At 33.0% G+C, this 22,266-nt stretch overlaps 2 protein-coding genes across 2 annotated transcripts; one reads left to right on the top strand and one right to left on the bottom strand.

Annotated features, from left to right (window-relative positions):
• Nucleotides 1-1,089: 1,089 nt before the first annotated feature.
• On the bottom strand, nucleotides 1,090-4,793 carry LOC116345391 (protein krueppel-like). The gene is made up of 2 exons (XM_031774700.1): nucleotides 4,136-4,793; nucleotides 1,090-3,733 (listed from the first exon to the last, which is right to left on the bottom strand). The coding sequence occupies exons 1-2, from the start codon at nucleotides 4,179-4,181 to the stop codon at nucleotides 2,280-2,282; spliced, it is 1,500 nt and encodes a 499-aa protein (XP_031630560.1). The 5' UTR covers nucleotides 4,182-4,793; the 3' UTR covers nucleotides 1,090-2,279.
• Nucleotides 4,794-9,186: 4,393 nt separating this feature from the next.
• On the top strand, nucleotides 9,187-20,436 carry LOC116345388 (protein krueppel-like). The gene is made up of 2 exons (XM_031774695.1): nucleotides 9,187-9,791; nucleotides 17,950-20,436. Exons 1-2 carry the CDS (start codon nucleotides 9,743-9,745, stop codon nucleotides 19,527-19,529), a joined length of 1,629 nt encoding a protein of 542 aa, XP_031630555.1. The 5' UTR covers nucleotides 9,187-9,742; the 3' UTR covers nucleotides 19,530-20,436.
• The last annotated feature ends 1,830 nt before the right edge of the window (nucleotides 20,437-22,266 follow it).

The raw sequence follows: 22,266 nt of genomic DNA, 5'->3' as shown, positions 1-22,266 counted from the left end.
TTTTCAAGAAATCAAGATTGGATTGATGTGTCTAAGCAGTCTTCGATTATATTTGAAAAAAGATATTTTTAACCGAATATTGAGCATATTAGATTCAAAGAATTTTGATAATACTTATGAAATATTGCTTGTTGTTACGATTTTGTTATGCGTACCAAACCAATTCATAGAATCAGAGTACAATTGCAGATATTTCAATGAACGGAAACAAATTTCTATCAATCGACCAAACGATAGAGCTGGACAATTCTTTCTGAAATAAAGACTTACCAAATCAAAGACATGATGCTGTAAAATAAACAAAAAAATCGCTGATATGAAGTAAAAATAATCGAAACGGATTTGTTTGTTTTAAAATGAAATTGAAATTTTATTGAATAAACTTTTCATTTGTCAATTTAAATGTACGGGTTGTTTTGGCAAAGTGTATGTTTGTGTCTTTTTTTTGTTATTACGATTTCAAATTGATCATGTACAATATATAATTTGTCCTATCTTTCTCATTGTTATACATTAATGTGGAATAAATAAAATAATGAAACACCATTTGTATGCATTAAATGACATTTACACATATACAATATATATATAATATTTTCGATTATGGCAAAAGATTCTTTTTACTTTTTTAAAATGTAAGTGTTTAATTTAAATAGTTTCATTCGTAGTCCATCATCAATATTTTGCTTTGTTTTGTTCTTTGTTGTTGTTGTATGTTGTGTTTTCGGTAATCGATTGTTATTTTTTTATTGAGTTTTTTTTTGTTTTAAAAAATAGAACTTTTACATGTAAATATGAATATTAAACGTGTTTTACGAGAGGACGAGAGATGAAAAGTGAAAAAAAATCGTCTTACATAATATATTCATCTATTTTATCTCAATAAAGACATTTTCATTCATTTTTTTTTATGTTCATCATTTGTATATATATAATTTGTGTATAAATTGTTTCAGCTATATTTATCCCTGATATAGATTTTCGCTCTGGTGTGAATTTGCATATATGTGAATGTGATCATTTTGTGGTTGTTTCTTTTAAATATTTGTCTAAACCTATTTCCATAACAGAAATGATTTTTTCCTTAAATTTACATTTTTTGTGTATCAAAAAATGTGTAGGTCCAATCAATCCGTTTGTTTTTTTTTTTTTTGGCAAATGAAACAATTCGACTTCAAAGATATGGTCTTGGTGCAGTAGATGCACTGTTCACATTTGTTACCATATCAATAATTGGCGTCAACATTTGATCAAACGGATTTAATTACAAAAAATTGATTATATAACGAAAGAGACTATTTTCACTTACAAATTTACTAATGATTAGACAGAATTTTTTGGCCAATTTCAGTCGACCGTTTAAACACTAAGACGTGATTTTTTTTCAAGACTTTTTCTTCTTCTTTTTTATTTTCCTTTACTAGAGATTGTACAATTTAATAAATCGATTTTTTAGGTGTTTTTTTTTTATTTGGTTATGGGTATTTGAATGATTTTGCTTACTAAATTAAATTGTCTGCACATTCATTCAGACTGTTTTGACCGTGACTTTTTGGTGTACAATTTTTGTTTCTCGCCCGCAAATAACAATCAAACAAAATGTTTCTTACTTTTTTGTTTCTACCTTTTTTTTAAAAAAACTAAACAAAATAAAATAATAACGCTTCATTTAAAACGAAAATTTATGTTTAACTGAAAGGTGCAGAATTTAACAAAACGGTACGCGCTTGATGCTCATCATCAATATATGATGATCGAAACAAACGACGAAGTGATGTTCTAATAAAACAAACAAAAAAACAGAAGAAGAACGAAAAATATATAAACGTTCCTATTTTTTTTTAACAAAGAGTCGAAATTGCACGGTCAATGATCAGTTCTATGATTCGAAAATTTCACACGCATTTGGTTGCTGTTAAAAAATGATTTCTCTTCAATTTATGCACGAGAATGTGAAATGAAAGAATAAGCTGAACTAAACAAATTCTTTGATTCGAATCATTTGGTAAATTCTGCACCTTAGATATAAGTCGAATCTATCTCAATCTATTTGATCATATGACTTTCAAAACAATTTTGAAAACAGTTACTTACGTTACGAACGTTCAACACAAGTTTTCTTAAATGGTTTCATTTCTAGGTTTTTAAGTAAAATTCGACAACAGCACGGCTGTTGATGCTCTGACTGAATTAATTTCAACCGTATCTGTGTTGTCATTTCAATCGACGATCAACGGTGATTCATGTCATTATTTTGTTTTTTATTGATCATCATCAGATCAAACCGACATCGCGTATGTTGATGATTTGCTGCGTTTATCGCCATTGTCCGAATTACTATCAATGCTTAAGTCTAATGGCATATCTTGTGCGTCACAATATTCACTTTCTTTGGCAATGTGTTCATACATTTCATGTTCGATTGGTGTTGGCAATTTTCTCGCTGCCATTACGGCCGGATAACCGTGATGGCTAAGATTTAAATGCTTCAACATGGCCATACTTTGTGTACTCAAATCAAGTAGCTCTTCTTGGCTGGCATCCGAACGTGATGCGATTGATTTATTGTCAATCGACATAACCGGTGACATGGCTGGCGTTAGTGGACTTGTTGTACATTTGTGATTCATCAAATGATGACTGCGTCGGAACGTAACGTTACATGTTTCGCATCGGAATGGTTTTTCATCTTGATGAATTACCATATGCGCTTTCAATTGATTTGAATCGCTAAATTTCGATTTGCATTTATCGCATGCGTACGGTTTTTCACCAGTGTGCACCCGTAAATGACGTCGCAAATTTGCCACTTGCACAAATTGACGATCGCAATGGTCACAATGATACGGTTTTTCGCCAGTATGTAGACGCATGTGTGTTTTCAAATGATGATCGCGTGTAAAACGTTTGCTGCAAATTGCACACGCGTATGGCTTTTCACCGGTGTGAGTGCGTTCATGATTTTGTAGTACATGTTTGTAGCCAAATGATCGGTTACATGTTTGGCATGTGAACGATTTATCACGGGTTGGCTCTTTATTTGGTGTAGTACGAATTGATGACGATGATGGTGATTGATGTTCCATCGAACCAATTGACTGTGGTGATGAACCGGATGTTGGTGGACTTATTGGACCAGGGCTAATTCCACAACCACTCATCGGCGATGTTTCTAAATTCGTGTACGGTTGATATAAAATTTGATTACGTTTTTGTTTGTAGTTGTTAACGGTTTTTCGATTTTTCGACTTTTTATTTATGATAATTGAACTAGTTTTGCTGTGTAAATGGTCGGTGTGACTTTTTAAATCATCGTGTATATTTAATTTGTAATTGTTATTTGTTAGCTCTTCGCTGGTTGTCGTTGATACGATGTTATTGTTGTTGTTCAATTTTTTCACACTTTTTACGCTGAGCGCAGGTGAAATGGGTGAAATTGGCGGTGATGCAACAGCCATTGGGGGCAATTGCCATGGGAAAAACGATGGATGTGGATAGAGTTTTGAAAGTAATGCGGCTGCAGTTTGGTTGGCAGCAAACATTTGCGGTGTTAGCATACCGATCGATGTAAGACCTGAGTATAAACTGGATGTTTCGTGCATACCAGCATTTGGTAATGTCGCACCAACCAATGATGCTGGTGATAACGGTGATGATTTGTTTAATTCATCATGTTCATGCTTCATATTAATATTCGCAAATAAATTTGAAGCTTGAAATGCAAGAGCTGCATCTGAAATGATGGGGAAGAACAAAAAAAAAAAATGTTTTGTTAGGCATTGGATTTAACATTTTCTTTTGGTGAAAGTGCTATATTTTACGGTTTTAGAAAGAATTTTTTAGAAGACAAAAAAAATCAAAAACTTTTGGAATTGCAAATTTTTGAAGGAAAATTATTTTGCGAAAAAAAAAACAATCTAAAAATTCATACAACTATTTTTATTTTACAAATTGGATAAAACCGTTGTGCTATTTAGAAAATTTTGGCCTACAAAGAGGTAATATCCACTTGGTGGTGTTATGAAAAAATTGATCGGAATCGAAAGGGAAACTCATGAAAATCATTCTTCGAATGGAAAATTACTTTTGTCGCGCAAACAAATCTATAAAATAATTTCTGCGAAAAAAAACTTACTTCTTGCAGTCTGTGGATCTAAAAGGCTCAGCGCTGACATTGACATGATTGTTGATTTTATATTTTGATATTCTTCAACAAGAACTTGATTTCTTGATAATTTCGTCAAATTTTCTAATAAATGTTCACTAATTTCAGTTCACTTGATGCTTCTTGCCATATTCATAATTTGATTGTTATTATCAAAAAAGCTTTCGTGTCTTTGGTAAAAAAAAAGTTCACTGATTGTCTTTTTATCTCTCTTAAAAAATGTCTTTTTTTTAATTATCCTTATTGCATTGTGTTAGATGCTTATGCGGTAAAAATGGCAATGTTTAGATGTCCAAAAATACTGCGATAAAATCTATTTATTAAAACACTTAAATGTCTTTTATTTGGTTTCGTTTCTATTTTCTTCTTTTCTTTTTTTAAATTTGCTATGAAAAATTGTCACTTAGTTTGTACTATGGTTTGATTGTTCAAAAATGTTGTGTTTGAAATTCGATTGAACACTTTTTACTTTCCACACTGTTTTGAGTGGAATAAAAAAAAATGTTGAAACGGAAAAAACGAATAAAAATACAAAAATGAAACTCCGTGCCTCAGTATGCGAACCAACTCAATGCCGAAACACGACTGAGCTATTTTCCAAACCTGCACCTAGTAATATCGTTGTACGACCAATAGTCCTCGCAATAACATTCAACAATAACACAGCAATAGCAGCAACAACAAAAGCAACAGAAACGGAGTAAGAAACTGTTTGCTTCACATTTTTCTCTGCACTTCTTCTTCTACACGGTCGGTTGAAACAGGGAAGTACATAAACACAGAAGGAACAGAGAGATACATTCGCATTCGTACGCATGCACATACACATTGACATAAGCAGAAATTTACACTAGCTCGTTCACACTAAAGCGGGACGAACTCATCGCCATACACATAAATAGCGCTGTTGTGTATTTTGTACACGGCGTAGCAATTTACGCAGTCCATCGTGGCGTGTACATGGCGCATTCTATCGAATTTATGTACAAGTATGTGCGTGGCCAACATTGTATGTATCAATCGTATGTACATTGTACACATACAATCTATTTCACTCTCATCATCATTTGATGGACGCACCGAGGATTCAATCTTACGTGCACGGTTTACGTCTCTAACAATAGTAGCAGCAACACAAATTTCACTTTATTCGGACATATCAACAAAAAAAACCTCTGCAGAAAGAGAGAGAGATTGGAAATGTATGTGTGTATATGTTTAATCAGTGTACGCAATCATTTATAGATTCCGTTGAATTTTTATCGAATGATTTTGAAACGTGCTTTGGCTTTAGGCTTCTCCTTCGCATTTTTTTGCGTTTGCTATTTTGACCGTATTTTGATGATCACGTTTTCACGACACTTTTCAACTTGAATATCATCGATTGTCACCAAATCGTCATTTTTTGCACGACATTCAATTTTTTATATATGTATGATATAACTACTTGTGATCAATCATCACCATCACCCATACTATTGAAATGCATACCATTTTGAAAAAATTTCAATGTCATAGTACAATATTTTTTATTCAATTGATTTCATTTTTCATTTCTTTTTTTTTTATTAGAAAATATGTAACTTCGGTGCAAGAGCAACGCAACAGGCTTTCGCAGAATTTCAAACGATTAGGTGAAAACATGTAAAATGTGTAACAAAAGTGCCGAAAAACGACAAAACAACTACACAGAGTGATATACGCACGTACACGTATCATAGAAAACAAGGAAACTTCATTAAAGAAGAGAATTTCTGCAAACGAAACGATAATCCAATGAATTGGACAATGGACAGTTTGTAATAAAACCATAAAAAAATCGTTCTAATCTTGTTAAAAGCGTATCATTTAAATACAAGAGACACTTTTCTGTTCGTCTCCTTCATTCATATATCGGAAAAAGGACACGAAAAAAGAATTCGGACACAACCAATTGCATCTCATAAAATTCAATTGCAATACTTTATAGCGATATGCAAATCATAGAATAGGCACATTTGGAACGAGTTTAAAAAAACACAGGGCAGGTAAAGAGAAATGTAAAGCAAATGCATCGAAAAACTAGCACACCAAATGCACGCAAAATTTTTTTGCAAAAAGAGTCATGAATATTGCACGTCGTAAATGCACTTTTCTAAGCAGAAAAGAAAACAGATCATAAACAAAAACTGATCGCATTTTGACTGAGCAAAGCACAAGAATCAAAACAATCAATACTTTTTTGTTTTCAATTTTATAAAATGAACAAAAACCAAACGAATATTTCGGAGCAAACCAAAGTAGTAGTTGTGATAGCAATATTTTTAGGATTGAAATAGACCGAATAAAAAATGATTTTTTTTTTTTTGAAATTGACGTTTCCAAGTATATTTTCATACATTTTTCTAATTAATATTTGCTCATTCCGCAGTGGTTATTCTCTGGATTTTTTCTAATTAAACATTGGATTTTTGACCATTGCACATTTCTACCTGGGAAAATATCCACCCCGTATATTTTAGTTTAGTGATTTATCATTAACATAATGTGTTTGCACTTCTATTCTTGCCCATTTGTCTCTCCTTTTGCTCTCAATATTTATATGATTTTACAATCGTCAGAGCTCGGACTGAATGAATAAATTCTCTTTTTTTATTAGCCTGGAAATACAATAACATTTCCTTTTGACCAATATAAATGTGTGTTTGCATGCATTGCAATATTTTGGACAATGAATGGGTATATCGCATCCATATATCAAAATAATGCACAAAAATGGGATTAACTTTCATTAGCACATTTTCAACATTGTTTTTATTTCAACATTTTCATTCACCCATTCAATGTGATTATATGGAGCAATTGACTTGAAATTGCACCAATTTCTACCTAAAAATTTACGTTCATAAAGCACAGCACATCTCATTGCCTTATTCCGTTTCATTCTATACATTATTTTGCAACGATAGACTTTCGCCTGTAGCTAACATTTCATAGGTTAAAATATTAAATAAATTACAAAATCACAAATAATATTTGCGAATGTCTGATCATTTTTAATTTTGTGAATGAAAATCAGTTGAAATTGAAGGGATAAATTTTTCTCACGTTTTTTACTGATAGAAAATATTTCGAATGATTTTAAAAAACATTTTCAATCACCTTTTTTCATCTTAGATTCGAGATCTCAATCGTTTTACTTTTTCAAAAAAAAAAAAAAAAAAAAAAAATTGTTGAGAATTCAAACATTTTTGTTCGTTAATTCGCGAAAAAAGATTAATTTGACGCATTTTTATACAATTCTTATATTATTTTGATCAAATTTTAATACATGAATAAAAGATATATTTAAGAAAGTAAATTATAAATGGCATCACATAAAATAGTTTTGCATTTGAATTTTGATGAAAAAAAAAATATCGATGAGAAGGCAAAACTTTCTGGCTATTTTTGGAATGAAATTTTGTTGAGTGAAAGACTATGCGTTTGGTGATAGGACGTTTAGCATAGGTCAAGAAAGTTGTTTCGATCGTATTGAGTGTTGTTTTTGTTGTTAAAAATTTCTTTGAAGGGCCTTGAACTATGAAAAATACTATCTCTAAACATTGATGAAAAATCGTCGCACAACATTTTTTTGTTTGGTGTATACGCAATACTGAAAGTGACTTAGCGAAATGTTCTATTTTGATTTTGAGTCTATCAAATTATCACACCGAAACAGCATTATCGGTTATCAGTTTCTATTGCATTCTTTGACAATTCGTATTAATTCGGTCGCTTCATATGACTGCCAAATTTAAATAATAATAATAATATGATGATGATAATTTAATGGAAAAACATGTGACACAAAGTTGATTACTGAAGCTTAGAGAATATACTTTTGGTGGTCATACAAAATATCTGATTTTTGTCTAAACCAAATAACATTCTTCCGATGTAAATTTACGTAATTGTTTTTCATTTTCTGCTATCAGGTGCACTTTTAGATGGATAACAGTAGAGCAGAGAAGTAAAAAAATAACGATTGAAAAGCAAAACAAAAAAAAATGCCATTTAAGTGATAAAGTGTACTGCGAAATGTGCAAGCAGAACAGTTGGAGATGAAATACCACTTTGTGTGTTTTTTTATCATGGTTAAAAATGCATTGCTGCTAGTGTAAATGAGTAAAAAATCATAGATTATCGACTGCATTTGCAAGAGTTGCCCGGTTCATGCAGCGAGCGAAAAAAAAAACAACAAACCATGCATATCAATGTGAACGGTTGAAACGATTGCAAAGTCAATCTTTTATCTCTATTTTCATTCCATTTCGTTTTAATGGCCATTGCTTGAGCAAATTCATGTCCGAAAAAACGCACAACAACAGCATAAGCCGCACACAATTTGAGAGAAGAAGAAAAAGACGCAAAGGAACCGAAAGAAGAAAAAAAAAAACAACAAAGAATTATCCCTCATTGCGTCCACCAAACGGATGATATACATAAGCGATTTTTATTTACCAAAAAAAATCGTACGCAACTACGATGTATATACTGTGCGGGACGGAAAGCGCACTCAGAAAGTGACACCGATTTGCTGTGCTACTGTGATGCTGATTGTGTGTCGTTGATTCCCTTTAGTGCTGTTGCCATATATTTCAGATATATAGATTGAAGCCGTGTTAATAGAGAGATAGCAGCAGGCGAGCAATAGCGCGAGAAAAAGAGTAAGCGAGCATTTCTTGGTATTTGCCACACAGTGACTCTGTGCGTGACATGCTTCGGCTGCGTACATTGGTTACATACTTCGGTCGTTGTGTTTCAACGATGTGCGTGCACCTATGTACATACGTATGGGTGGGTGTGTGCGTGCATTCGTCGTATGTATGGTTTACACACTGACTAAAGTATGGAGGAGCGAAAGAGCACACAACCGTTTGTTGTTGTTTTTGCTGTGCATAATGTGTACATGTTGTACAAACGAAGGATAGCATGTTGCCGCAGAACGTAGCATATTAGTAGGTGCGGATTTGAAAAATGATTCAGTCGTGTTTCAACGTTGATTTAGTTAACTCCATATGTATCACTTTTTTTTTCTCGTCTGCGCTTCATCTCTCAGTTGCAACGAAATTATTTTAAAACTCTATTCTATTGGATTTCAAGCACAACGATGAAATTGGCGCAACTTTGATTGGCAAACATTTCATTTGAGTACAAAAAGTGTACAAGTTAATAGGCGAGGACAAAAAAACGCTTAAATTAAAACCAAAGTGTAGCTTAAATTGCAAAAATTAATTATTTAAAGTTTATAAACGAACATTTAAAGAGACCATTTAAATGAATTTTCATTTATTCAGCATAAAAGTCAACACCATGAATTCGAAGTGATTTTAAACATTATTTTTTTTTTGTTTGAGAAAATACGACATAACATTTCAATTTAAAATATCCTGTTCGGTAAAGCTTAGTTTGTGAATAAATTCTTTTTGCTCCTGGTTTGATGAACATTTAACGGTGAAAGAAGTGAATTGGCGTTCCAAGGGTATCCACCCACTCCACAACGAATCCATTTGGCCTAAAGACAAGATAAATTAGAAGAAATAAAAACCCTTCAAGATGTCAATGTCAGCTCTTAGTTTTTTACAAAACGCACAAACTGCACAAAGTAAGTAGAATTTTTCTCAACCCCCAATTCACGATGAATACAATAACAACAAAAATATTCACTGAAATTTCAAACACCAACTCCGATTTAACTTCATTCCAATGATCACTGAATCGCATTCATTTTTATTTAAAAAAAAAAGAGTAAGAAACGTTTTTTTCACAAATTCAATTATTACAATGGATATTACCTTGTAATAAGCCACTGAATTAATTAGCACAGGGGTTTTATCCGAAACAAATGGTTGGATGCTAAACTACTACTCCTGAACTTCAACTAAAATCATCAAATATAATTCATGCGAATTTTTTCATCGTATTTGTCCAATGTCTGAGAAAATAAAATTGTTTATTTGGTAAACTGTAAAAACGCTGAAATCTTTCAGAAGTTGTCCTTACAAGCAAGAATCCCATTCTCTTTAAGATTCAAATATTTGTTTTAATATGAACTTTTAGGACGGTTCACGTAAGCAATACAGAAATCAGAGTAATGAAACGATAATAAAACGTATTTTTTCTAGAGTCAAAAATTGACTCTAGGATGCCATGACATTGGTGTTTGTAGTTTGAAAAACTTGTGATTGTACACGATTTTACGAAATGAAATAGTCAAAACATCATCTAGTAATCCGTAAAATTAGCATGGTTCTTTTCATTCTCTTCATGCAAACTTTCTTCGATTATGTAGTCATGAATAAACGTATATAACGGTATAGAACTGAAGAAAGTACACCAAAAAAGAATGCTTAAAACCATCAATGTACATTATAATGGGCACTACAATAATTTCTCGATGTGCATCATAATGACTTACTTTCAAACAACACCACCGCCAGTATTATGACAATCTAACTCGTCAGAATGGGCTTTATTCAGTATAATTTAGTTAAAAAGTACGAAGAAAAAAATGCATATAAATACATAAATATGCATTCATTTCTTTGCTGTATAAAATTGTTGCATTACCCACTGTTTTTTCGGAAACATTTTAATTTCAACTTGCAAGCAGTAAATAAGATGCAGCAAGCTTCACTTGACCCAAAAACTGTAGCAAATGAATTATATTATATCTATATATTTTATATGAATTTAATTTTAAAACTAAAGTAGAATAGATGAAGATTTTTTATAAAAATATAATTGAAACTGATACCGTTTATGCAAGCATCAATTAAAGTGACATAATTGGCTTTTAAATGCAAATTGCTCATCTTCGATGTGATAAGACGATTTGAATATTTCTAATGTGTGTCCAAATACAAATTATTGGTACCACCAGATAGGAAACCAATCGCCGATTATTTTGGCTGAAGGTTAAGCAAACGATAAGAATGAGCGTCACAGGAATACATGGAAAATTATACCGTTCCACCGAATTCATTATGATGGCGGCGGTGTACGATGGTGGTGGCGCGCGTTAAAGTGAGCGAGCAAGAGTGTGCGCGCGCAAAGTAATTACACGATAATTAATTTTTAACCAAAAACAGTAACGGCGACGACGACAACGACGACAACGACGACAATGACGCGTACACACATATATAAAAAATGAATCTGTTTCTGTGTCGCGTTCATTCAGCTCCCTATTCACTGCATTAGCTCAAAATTATGCGAAATACAAAATGCCATTTTGGTATGAAAAGCATGATAAATGTGCCCGCATAAGCGCAAGCGATGGAAACAGGAATTCAAGCATTTTGCTTGTACGCGTTTGGTGTGTATTTTTTTGGTGAAAGGGGAGAGAAGTACTTTCATCAGCCTAATATCAAAAGCGAAACGCATAAAAACAACGGTATAAGCAACTACCAATTATGCGCGAAGTACAAAAACATTAAACAAAAACAAAAGAAACGAACGCGCGCGAGAGACCACGTTTGAGCTCTCACTCACTCAGTCATTCGTTCACCCACACACACACAAACACGCGCACAGCCAAGAAGCAACGGGCGGACAATGAGAACAATGAGTATAAAATGAATTTCAGCTGGCAAAGTAATTTAATCAAGCCCCTTTTTTCGCGTTCATTGCTCATACTTTCCTTCCGTTCGATGCCATTTGTATCAGTTTTCGGTGCATAATGCCTTCGTTCGCCGACTCCTTCCTTCTGTATCTCATAGTCGCCGTTGTGCGGCTCATTCTCACTCGATACACTTTCTCTCTCTCTCTCTCTCCCCTCTCTATACGAGTCTTTGTCTCCGAAATGATTATTCTCTGGTGGGTTTTTGTTTTCGTTCGTTTTGTTCCTTTTTCAGTTTTCATTAAACGCGTACGAAACTTTTTCTCTTTGTATGTGCGTACGAGTTGCTGCTTCTTTTTTCGTTTGATACAGTTTTTACTCGTTGTCTTTACATTTATCGCCATTGCTCCGCGATTGATGTCGTTGTCGTCGTCGTCATTTTAATTGACTCGATGAATTCATTATTATTGTAATTTAACAAAACAAAAATCGCTGTTTCCCCAACTTCTGCTTATAATGTCATGATGTAGCTCTACTTGGTGGTGGGTGTGTCTTTCACTTTTATTTTAATCATTTTCAATGACAATTTATCGTCATGTTTGTTTTTTTTTTCTTTCTTCTTCATTTTTCACTCGTACGACGTCGCCACATTTCTTACCTCATTCTCGTTGAATTTATAATTTATGAAAAGGAAATTTGTTGTCTTTCAAAAAATGTTAGCTACGCACACTATCGAAATTATGGGGATTGAATTTCAAATGCAAATATAAACATGAATTTAATTATGCTCTTTCAACCGACACATGAGTGAATCCATCTTTTGAAAAAGATGGGGCTTGATACGAAAAATGATGGCATGGGAATTACTCTAGATACAAATCCATCAATTAACCATACTTTGAACTAGAACACTGAATTTTAAAATAGAATAAAAAAAACGGAACGCGGTTAATTCATTTTGAACAGCACGAAAGTTTATATAGATAAAGAGTATTAGACAATACACAATTTGAAGTTGTTTAAATCGAAAATACATATACTGTCGTTACAATCGGGCAGGTTTTGTTTTTTTGTTCGATACGCTTGACCGGGCTCCACTTAACACGCCTATTAATTGAATAAAATTCTTTGGCGGAACAGCTTATATTTCATGGCTGTTTATGCTTTAAAAAGGGAAATACATTTCAATCGAACGTCACTTCGCCCGAAAACAAACAGCAAATACTATTATTCTTGAGAGAATCTCAATTTTAATGAAAATACTTTTTCCCTTACCGTTCTTAGAACGACTTAATTCTCATTTCCGAATACGAAAATTGCGTAATCTTCTTTTGTGATTGTAAAAAAGGTTATCGACGTAACAACAAAAATCCATTCAAATCGAGACGAAATTGGCAAATGAGCCACATACTTTTCACTACGTTCATTCAGCGCACTTGAATTGTTTATTTTAATGAACATCGTTCACGTTTCTTGAATTGGTTTCAATTGCGAATGAATTAAAATGGCTTATGCATGCAAAAACGCAACTAGATGGATATATGAGTTGGCAATGGCTTTAAATTCACAAAAAAACGGTTATTAAATTTGAAAAAAAAAAGACAAATATATTACGGAGCATCGAAAATGCCAGAATACGACAGTGAAAAAAAATATGATGACAACAATGAATAAAAAAAAGCAGGAATTTTCGTGCGAAAACAATATAAATAAGCATATGTAACAAGAGTCGATGAGGGAAGAGATCTGTACCAAAAACCAGAAACTGCTTAACGAAAAGTGCTTTGTTTTTTTTTTACTCTCTGGCGGCTTGTACTCCTGTACGTCATTCTTCATTATTCATATTGCTGCGAGATGTATAATGTCGTGTCTATTTAAGTTAATCGCTTGCAATAATTTTTTGATCGATTTTCTTTCATTCAAATGCGTTGCTTCGAATGTGAGAAAGACATCAATAGCAATACATCATTTCAATTGTTTTGTTTCGAATGAAAATGTCAAAATCACGTGATTTTATCATATATTGATTCCATTTGATTTGTAATTTTCACGATTTCTCCCTATCTATCTGCCACCAACAATCTCTCGATGAATTGTGACATCATTTTTGATGTCATTATCATTTCATTTGTTTATCTTACACAATTGTAACGTACGCGTTTTTTCGTTATTTTGGCTCATTATCATTTCTTTTACGTGTGTCTCACAATGAGTTCGTCGTATGTATCTAAATTCCAATGTAAAACACACAATTATACAGTGAATGATATTTTGTGTCATTTTATGCGAAATTCGACATTTTTTCTAGCGCTAAAATTGCATGCGAACATCATCATTTTTATTTATTGAGGATTTTCTTTGTTACACGCAATTTTTTTTTTCGTACATCGTGCTCGATCGCCTTCGTACACCACTGTCATGTCATTAAAAATAATATTCGAGTAATATTGTTGATTCGTTCGTCCTACTTCGACTTGGTGACTTTTTCATGATTAATAAAATGACACGTATCGCACGCAAGAATTGATGCAAAAAAAAACCTTCGAGAACGCAACGTACCGCTCCACCTGTGTGTTAAGAATTAACAAGAAGCAACCGAATAGAGTCAGAAATGGCACCGTGATTCTATATTTTTGTCACTTCGCGACAACCGATATCAGGAGTATGTACGAAGCCATCGCAAATGGAAAGTTAAATTAGGGTTGTTTGATTGAACGCCATATATTCATTTCACGATTTATTTTCGAATGGGCCCGCTTTCTCTCCCTCTCTCTCTCTTGCTTTCTCTTTCAGTAGCTATGTCATTTTGTTAATCTCTTTTCATGCAATGCAACACTTGGCATATAATTTATAATGTTGCTTCTTCAATCAAGAGAGAGAGAGAAAGCGAATGTTATTATCAAGTTGCGCACAAGGTAGATGAAAAAAGTCGACACAACGCTTCGAATTCATTTTCAATAATAGAGAATGAAAGAGATATGCACAGATAATCAGATTGAGCGAACGGGGGGTGAATATAGCAAAATGCGTTGGCGAAATGCGGATGCTTTAATAAGAATCACATCTTTCACTCGAAAATTTAATGAAAGATAACAGGGAATCAACAAAATGTTTAGCAATATTATCATGCATACGAAAATACCATAAATCTTTTGCTGCAACATTACGCAGGGAGAACACGACATTTCTTTTCGAAAAATGAATGTAATTTTGAAATCATTATTTATATGTTATCTTTTACAATTTCTAGTCGAATTTTAACACTATTCAAATTTTTTGTTCTTTTTTTGTGGAATTTCATTTTGTATATGTCATTGTTTCTTTGTAGCTTCCATAATTTGCGATATTTAAAAAAAAGATCAAACGATTTGTCGCTATTGTCCAATTATTATGCCGAAAAGAATTCCCATAATGTAATCTGTAAATAAAACTGTTTTTTCTTTTTTTTTTTTGTGTCAAGTTTAGTTGCTCTATAGCATGAATAAAAAGATAAAAAGAGTTAACCCATGCGGTTATGTGATAATGATAATATTGAATTCGAATAACCACATTTGCTTTAAACGGATGTCAGTGATATATTTTGGAATAACTGGTTTATGCGGTCAATGTTCCTAATGCTGTAAGATAACATGAACATGATAAAATACACATAGTCTCCATATGATGAATGCATTTTCCGTAAAATACTTCTGCGGAAGCAAAATAAAAATAAAAAATCTTTGCATAATGAAACCGCTCGTGAGCGATCCGTTACGAGTCATAACTTACGCCAGAAAAAAAAAACATATTTTTTGTGTGGTTTCATTTTTAGATTATTCAATTGTTGTCATTAAACTCGTTTCGGTACGAGAAAGCAATGCAAATCAATATAGATCACTTGGCTTATATTTTGAATCGAATTTCTGCCTATCAATACCCAACATCTGAATGTTGTGTGACAATGTAAATGGTTTGGTATGGTGTTTGTAGTATAATTATTGTTGGGGGCGCACAAAACCATACGTATGTTTACATTTTTGTGTATTTTTATTGCGAAATATGCGACAAAATGGTACACATGTCATGCTCAAACATAAACAGAAAAAAGGTTTACCAAAATACCCGCTATATCGCGTAGATTTTGAACTAAACACATATATTCTCTGGCCAAATATACATATGTACAGACAGCAGACGATAGTAATTCTAATGTCGCGACGACCGATAACATAACAAAAAAAATAGCATACACATATACATACATCCGCCGAATCGAGAATGAAGATGAATGTAGACGGCGACGAGCAAATACACCACTTTCATTTTCGGTCGGGTTTGCATAATACATATACAAGGCAAATACATAACTTTTCACGTATCCATATGCGAAATATATGCTCTCGCATAAAATTGGTGTTGATACCGCACTCTATGCGATGATAATGATGGTGACGATGCTGTTGCTGCTGTCACTGCTGCTAGGAGTTGTAGTACTGAACTCATCCATTCATTTCGATAAACGTGTGTACAACCAATATATATATATATTTTCCGTATTATTGTTTACTCTTTGCATGTGGATGCTGCGGGCTTTACCCCATCTCTTCCATTCACTGTTCGCACACATCATGAGTGATATTAATATGTACATAAAAGCATTCGCGATGTGTATTTTTGTGTTGCCTTTTCATCTTACATAATAAGAGAATGCGCTCGTGTTTTAATGCCGACAACTGAACTAACCGGCACATCTGATGGAACAATACACAAAAATGAATAAAAAAACATGCACACTCACACACTACACTCTCTCACATATCACAAAAAAAAGCAAAATGTGTTGCGTTTACGACAAGATTTGCGTAGACTAACGTTACGTTTTCTCTAAACAATGTAACTCAAGTCGAGAATATGCTGAGTGTAATCGGAAAAAGTGCCGAAAGATTTTTTTTTCCGCTCAGATAAATTACGCTTTATTTCGTGGAAAATTATCGTATGTGAATCAACGCAACGGATATTTTTCTGCCAACAAATTGTAATCGATAATATGATTCATTTCACACTGAAGGCAGGTGAAGTTGATTTCGTCATGGATAACACAAATAATTTACGCATTTTACTCACTTGTAATGTGTTTTTTTTTTGCGAAGGCTCTAATGCGGATGGATTTATTAAAAGAAAAGGATTTCTTCTTGGCTCGAGTGTCTCGAACTCAAACATTTCTCGTGTAAATAATATTGCTTAATGAATTGTTTTGACGGTATATTCTTGATCTTTTTTTGGAAATATTTCATCTATCATTTAATTTGATCGCTGATGCTATATTTCATTCCAACGACAATGGGTCAATTATTGTTCAATGATGAACGAGAAGGAGGCGAGAGAGAGAGATAGAAAGAGAATTTATCAATCAAATTACTTGTATAAATAATGTTTCAAACGTCAGTCATACAGTCATATTTTCAGTTGTACTTCCTATCTAGTTCATATCAATATTAAAAGTGCAAATATTTATTATCGGCGAAACGAAGTTTACTGATGCTTTATGTGTATATGTTTTCTCCCGACGGTAACGAATATTTCATGTTTAAAGCATGAAATGGATTGTTGACAGTGCAGGTTCGACGAAATAAGTCTTTGCAGTTGACTTCACGTTGAACTTTAATCCAATCGCATTGCATTCGATGAAATGAGCAAAAAAAAAATACACAAAATAAATAAATACAATTTTAATAGGCATTTGACCTTTGGCAATACCGTCTACTTCATTTAAGATATCTCACATTTGACAAATAACATCTTTTTCATTTCTGTTGAACTGACTCTTTCTTCGGTATAAAACACGTGCCTTCATGCTTCGAATCTAAGTGCAGTTTACCGTTCGCAAGGAAATCACCGTAACTCAATAGGGATCGAATGCGCGTATATTTCATTTCTTCTTCCCTTCATAAGATGAGTCTTTAAAAAAACGATGAACAAAAAAAACTCCTTGTTTTTTTGTTTGTGTATTTTATAGTAAGGGAATGATATGTTTCCGGAATACAAGAATTCACTTTGTAACGAAGAACAATTCCGTTTCTCTTTTTCATACATTGCTTTGTGTCCAAAGAAAAGTTATTTTTTGTAATTTTCAAACGTGTTCCCTTAATTTTAATACATTCCAAGTTTACGCCCGAATTTCAACTAAATTTCCCTTTTTTTCATATTTCTTCCATTTCCATAGGTTTAGCAGCTCTCCAAGCAAATATTTTGGCCAACATGAAACAGGATGAATTAAAGCATGGTTCGCCAATATCTCCATCGTCACTAGCTGCCGCTACATTGCCACCTGAAGCAACAAATCTATACGCTGGTCTATTCAGTGCAGCAACTGGTTCACCCATCAATATGTTAACACCACAAATGTTTGCTGCCAATCAAACGGCTGCTCTGTTAGCGGCCCGTTTAAATTCATCAACATCAAATTTCTATCCGCATTCGTTGATCCCATGGCAATTGCCACCAATCGTCAATTCACCGCCAATTTCTCCGATTTCACCGACATTGAGCGTGAAAAGTGTTAAGAAAATAAATAGCAACAATAATATCGTCACTACCTCCACCGATGAGGTCAATAACTATGAGCTAAATTTTGATAACATTGGTGTAAATGATTTAGACTCGAGCAAATCATCAACAAAAAAACTTCGAAAAACTAACAGCTTAAAGAAGAAACGAAGTAATCAAATGTTATATCAACCGTACAATAATTTGGAAGCGTCACCAACAATGGGTCGTACAGTGAGTCCAGGTCCAATAAGTCCACCAACATCTGGTTCATCACCACAGTCAATTGGTTCGATGGAACATCAATCACCATCATCCACATCAATTCGCAGTACACCGAACAAAGAGCCAACCCGTGATAAATCGTTCACATGCCAAACATGTAACCGATCATTTGGCTACAAACATGTACTACAAAATCATGAACGCACTCACACCGGTGAAAAACCATTTGCATGCCCTGAATGCGATAAGCGATTCACACGTGATCATCATTTAAAGACCCATATGCGTCTACATACCGGTGAGAAGCCGTATCATTGCAAATATTGTGACAAACAATTTGTTCAAGTGGCCAATTTGCGACGTCATTTACGTGTGCATACTGGTGAAAAACCATACAGATGTGAACAATGCAATACCAAATATTCCGATTCAAATCAACTCAAAGCACACATGATAATTCATAAAGATGAAAAACCATATCGTTGCGAAACATGCAGTGCCAGCTTTCGACGCAATCATCATTTGGTAAATCATAAATGTGCAAATGCACCATTAACACCGGCCACATCGCCAGTCATTTCATTGGAAAATAAATCGATTGCATCACGATCCGAAACTAGTGAACGATCATTAGATTTGAGCACATCAAATGCAGCATTACTCAAGCATTTTAAATTGAAACAAAGTCAAGCATTGCAACAGATTTATGAGAGTACATTATCGACGATCATTGAAAATTCGGGCCATGAAATGCCGCTTGATTTAAGCGTTGAATCGAATTCGGAAAGTAGCGAAAAACGAAATACACGGAAATCGAATGATCCACGTCACATTTTACGTATGCCAAAGGAAGAAGATGATGAAACCATTGAAACATCACCAGCATCGGAACAAATCGAACCAGAAGATCTTAGCATGCATTCACCACGATCCGAATCACCGTTGCTTAGCGAAGAAGATTTGGATGATTTAGACGATGCCGAATCATTGAATCGAAAGCAACATTTACAAAAATCCACCAATTTTGAATGATCTGAAGCATTTCCATCACATAACGAGTATTTGACTGAATAAATCGTTTTAATTTCCACATGTCAAAGGTATATGTATTTTGTTCTCTTTAAGAAGATAGAGAAAAATCACAATTTCACCATTTTAGCTGTGTTTTTGAGCCAAAAAAAAATTGATGTAAAAGGCAAGAATCGTTTCTTCGCTTTCTTTCATAGATATGTGTCATTTAAGTTCAATTTGTTAATTGATTTCGCCATTCAATTTAGTTAATATGAATTGTTACATTTGTTTTTTCGTTTTAAATTATTTTTCTTTCTCAGGCGTTTGTTATGTCGCATTTTCAATAGGTGTTAAGTTAAACAAAATTTAACGTGAAAAAAAAGAACAAATGGTCGCGAGAGGCTATTTAACCCCAATATCTGTGGTTAAGTCTGAGTACACCAAACAATCAAAATTTATTTGTTTACATTTTAAGTTTGATTTTAATGTGAGCTTTTATTTTAAGTAATTTTATTTAAATGTAAATTATTATGAGTTTTTTTCTTGTAAAATTTTCTGTTGCATTCTTTGATTTCTATTGAACACTTGGAATGCGATTGTTGTGGTGAAATACAAAATGGGTAGTTTAAAGTACACACAGTTTTGTGTGCGAAAAAAAGGTAACCTAAAGAAATTCTGACACACAACATACACACTCATCTGTACTGATCAAAATATCAGGGAATACTTTATGCATTAAGATAAATGTAAGAACATATATTTATACACACGCACTCACACATCATAAACTGACACTGCAAATCAATTGAATTTAAGATTTAAACTTGAATAAAAACAAATACCACATAAAAATGCCATAGATGTATCGAAGTAGAGAAATTAGGTTCTAAAATTATTTTAAATAAATGTAAATATGGTCTTAGTCGTATACAATTATAAAATGTCGATGTGAATAATAGAAAAGAAATCATTTGCATGAAAGTACTTTTTTGTGTTAACTAGGTATTGTTTTTTTAATTAATTTTATTATTTATCTTCTTTTTCATTCGTCGTTCATCCTCGAAATGGAAGTAAATTTCATAATTTATGTCAAAAAAAAAAAAAAAAAAAAAAAAAAACAAAAAAAAAGAAAAAAAATATGAAATAAAATTGAAATTGATCCAAAAAATTAAATCTTGACATTTATTTTTATTTTCATCCACAATTTTTGGTTTTACCATTTCTTTGCTTTTCAACTTTTCAACAATTTAGCTTCTGCCATTCATTAAACGATAATTTCTCTCATTTTCAATGGGTTTTCGTTTCTTGGGCTGAGTTCGATAAATCTCTAACAACCAATTGATTATAAAATCGAATAATTGAAATTATCAACTCAATAAATTGAAAATGAATGCCGGAAGATTTCACGAAAACGAATTTTCGAACAATCTATCGGCCTTTCAACTTAAAATCATATCTAATGCTTTTATTTCACCAAACTTTGCAACTATCATATTTTTTCAATTGATTTTCTTTTGCTTTTGACAACTTTCTTTTGCATGAAGCATTGAACTCATTTGTATTTTTCCATTCCTACTTCTGTTCGTTTGCCAAACGCTATAAAAATTGTTAAGTTCAATAAAATCGAATGAAAAGGAAAATGACGGTAAAAACATTTGAAATTGGACGAAGAATCAATTGAAATGCCAGTTCGTTGTATAAATATAGACGATGAACAAATCAATAAAAATCATGTACAGCCAGACAATGAAAATTATTAGTTGTATCAACATAGTATAATATTTGTAATAAATATTGCGTCAAATCATATTTAAAAAAAAATTGCCCCCGACATGAGATTTTTCCAATGGCGAAAAATCTCTGCAAATGGTATATAAGTTCCTTAAACAATAGCTTGCACAAAAATTAAAGACAACGAACCTTTCGCGTCGCACACCGACCATTGCAAAAAAAAAAAAACAAAATAAATAAAATACTAGCGTGTACTGGTGTGTAGGTGTCGTTGAAATTTGAATTGTTTGAAATTCTAACTAGCGAAATGATCCGTTTTCTGATTGTGTCTCTTCCAGACACTAGTGAGGGACAGAATTCAATTTACAGTATGCATTTAAAAAAGTAAAAAGCATCACTTAAATACTACGACCGATGCCCATCACGATGAAATTGACTAATAAAGAGAAATGGGGTACACAAAATGGATTGATAAAAAAATATATTGCACGCTGAACAAACATATCATTTTTGTTTTTATGATTTTTTTTTTCTTCTCTTTTTCAATTTCGCCTGTGCATTGTCAGAATTGAATCAATAATTTCCGGTCATCACTACCGTTCGTTTGTTATCGATGCCTATCGGTTTTTCGTCGTTTTGTTTTTTCGATTCGAAATAAAAAGAGCTAAAATCAATCAAACTGTGAAACGGAAGCGTAGGCGAAAAGGGGGCACAAGAAGATCGAGCAAAAGATTGAGAGTGGGAGAGAAAGTGAGTGAGTTGTATTGATTTGGTAGAGCGCACATTTTATTGACAAGACAAATCGGTGAATCTGTTTGAACTGCTACGATTGGTATTAGCTTCGAGTAAAATCCATTTATTAAACATCAAAACGGTCGAAAAAATTGAATCATAGACAAACTAATGGCATTCATATTTGCACCACTCATATATAACCTTCACATAAACTTAATCCACATGCATTACTCATCCGCAAAACATCCATACATGCATGCACGAAAGGCATTTTGAAAAGAATTGCAATTAT

Source organism: Contarinia nasturtii, unplaced genomic scaffold (assembly GCF_009176525.2).
Source record: "Contarinia nasturtii isolate CC-2019 unplaced genomic scaffold, AAFC_CNas_1.1 Cnas_scaffold_1240, whole genome shotgun sequence".
Taxonomy (NCBI): Eukaryota; Metazoa; Arthropoda; class Insecta; order Diptera; family Cecidomyiidae; genus Contarinia; species Contarinia nasturtii.
This window is presented reverse-complemented; position numbering and strand designations above follow the sequence as displayed.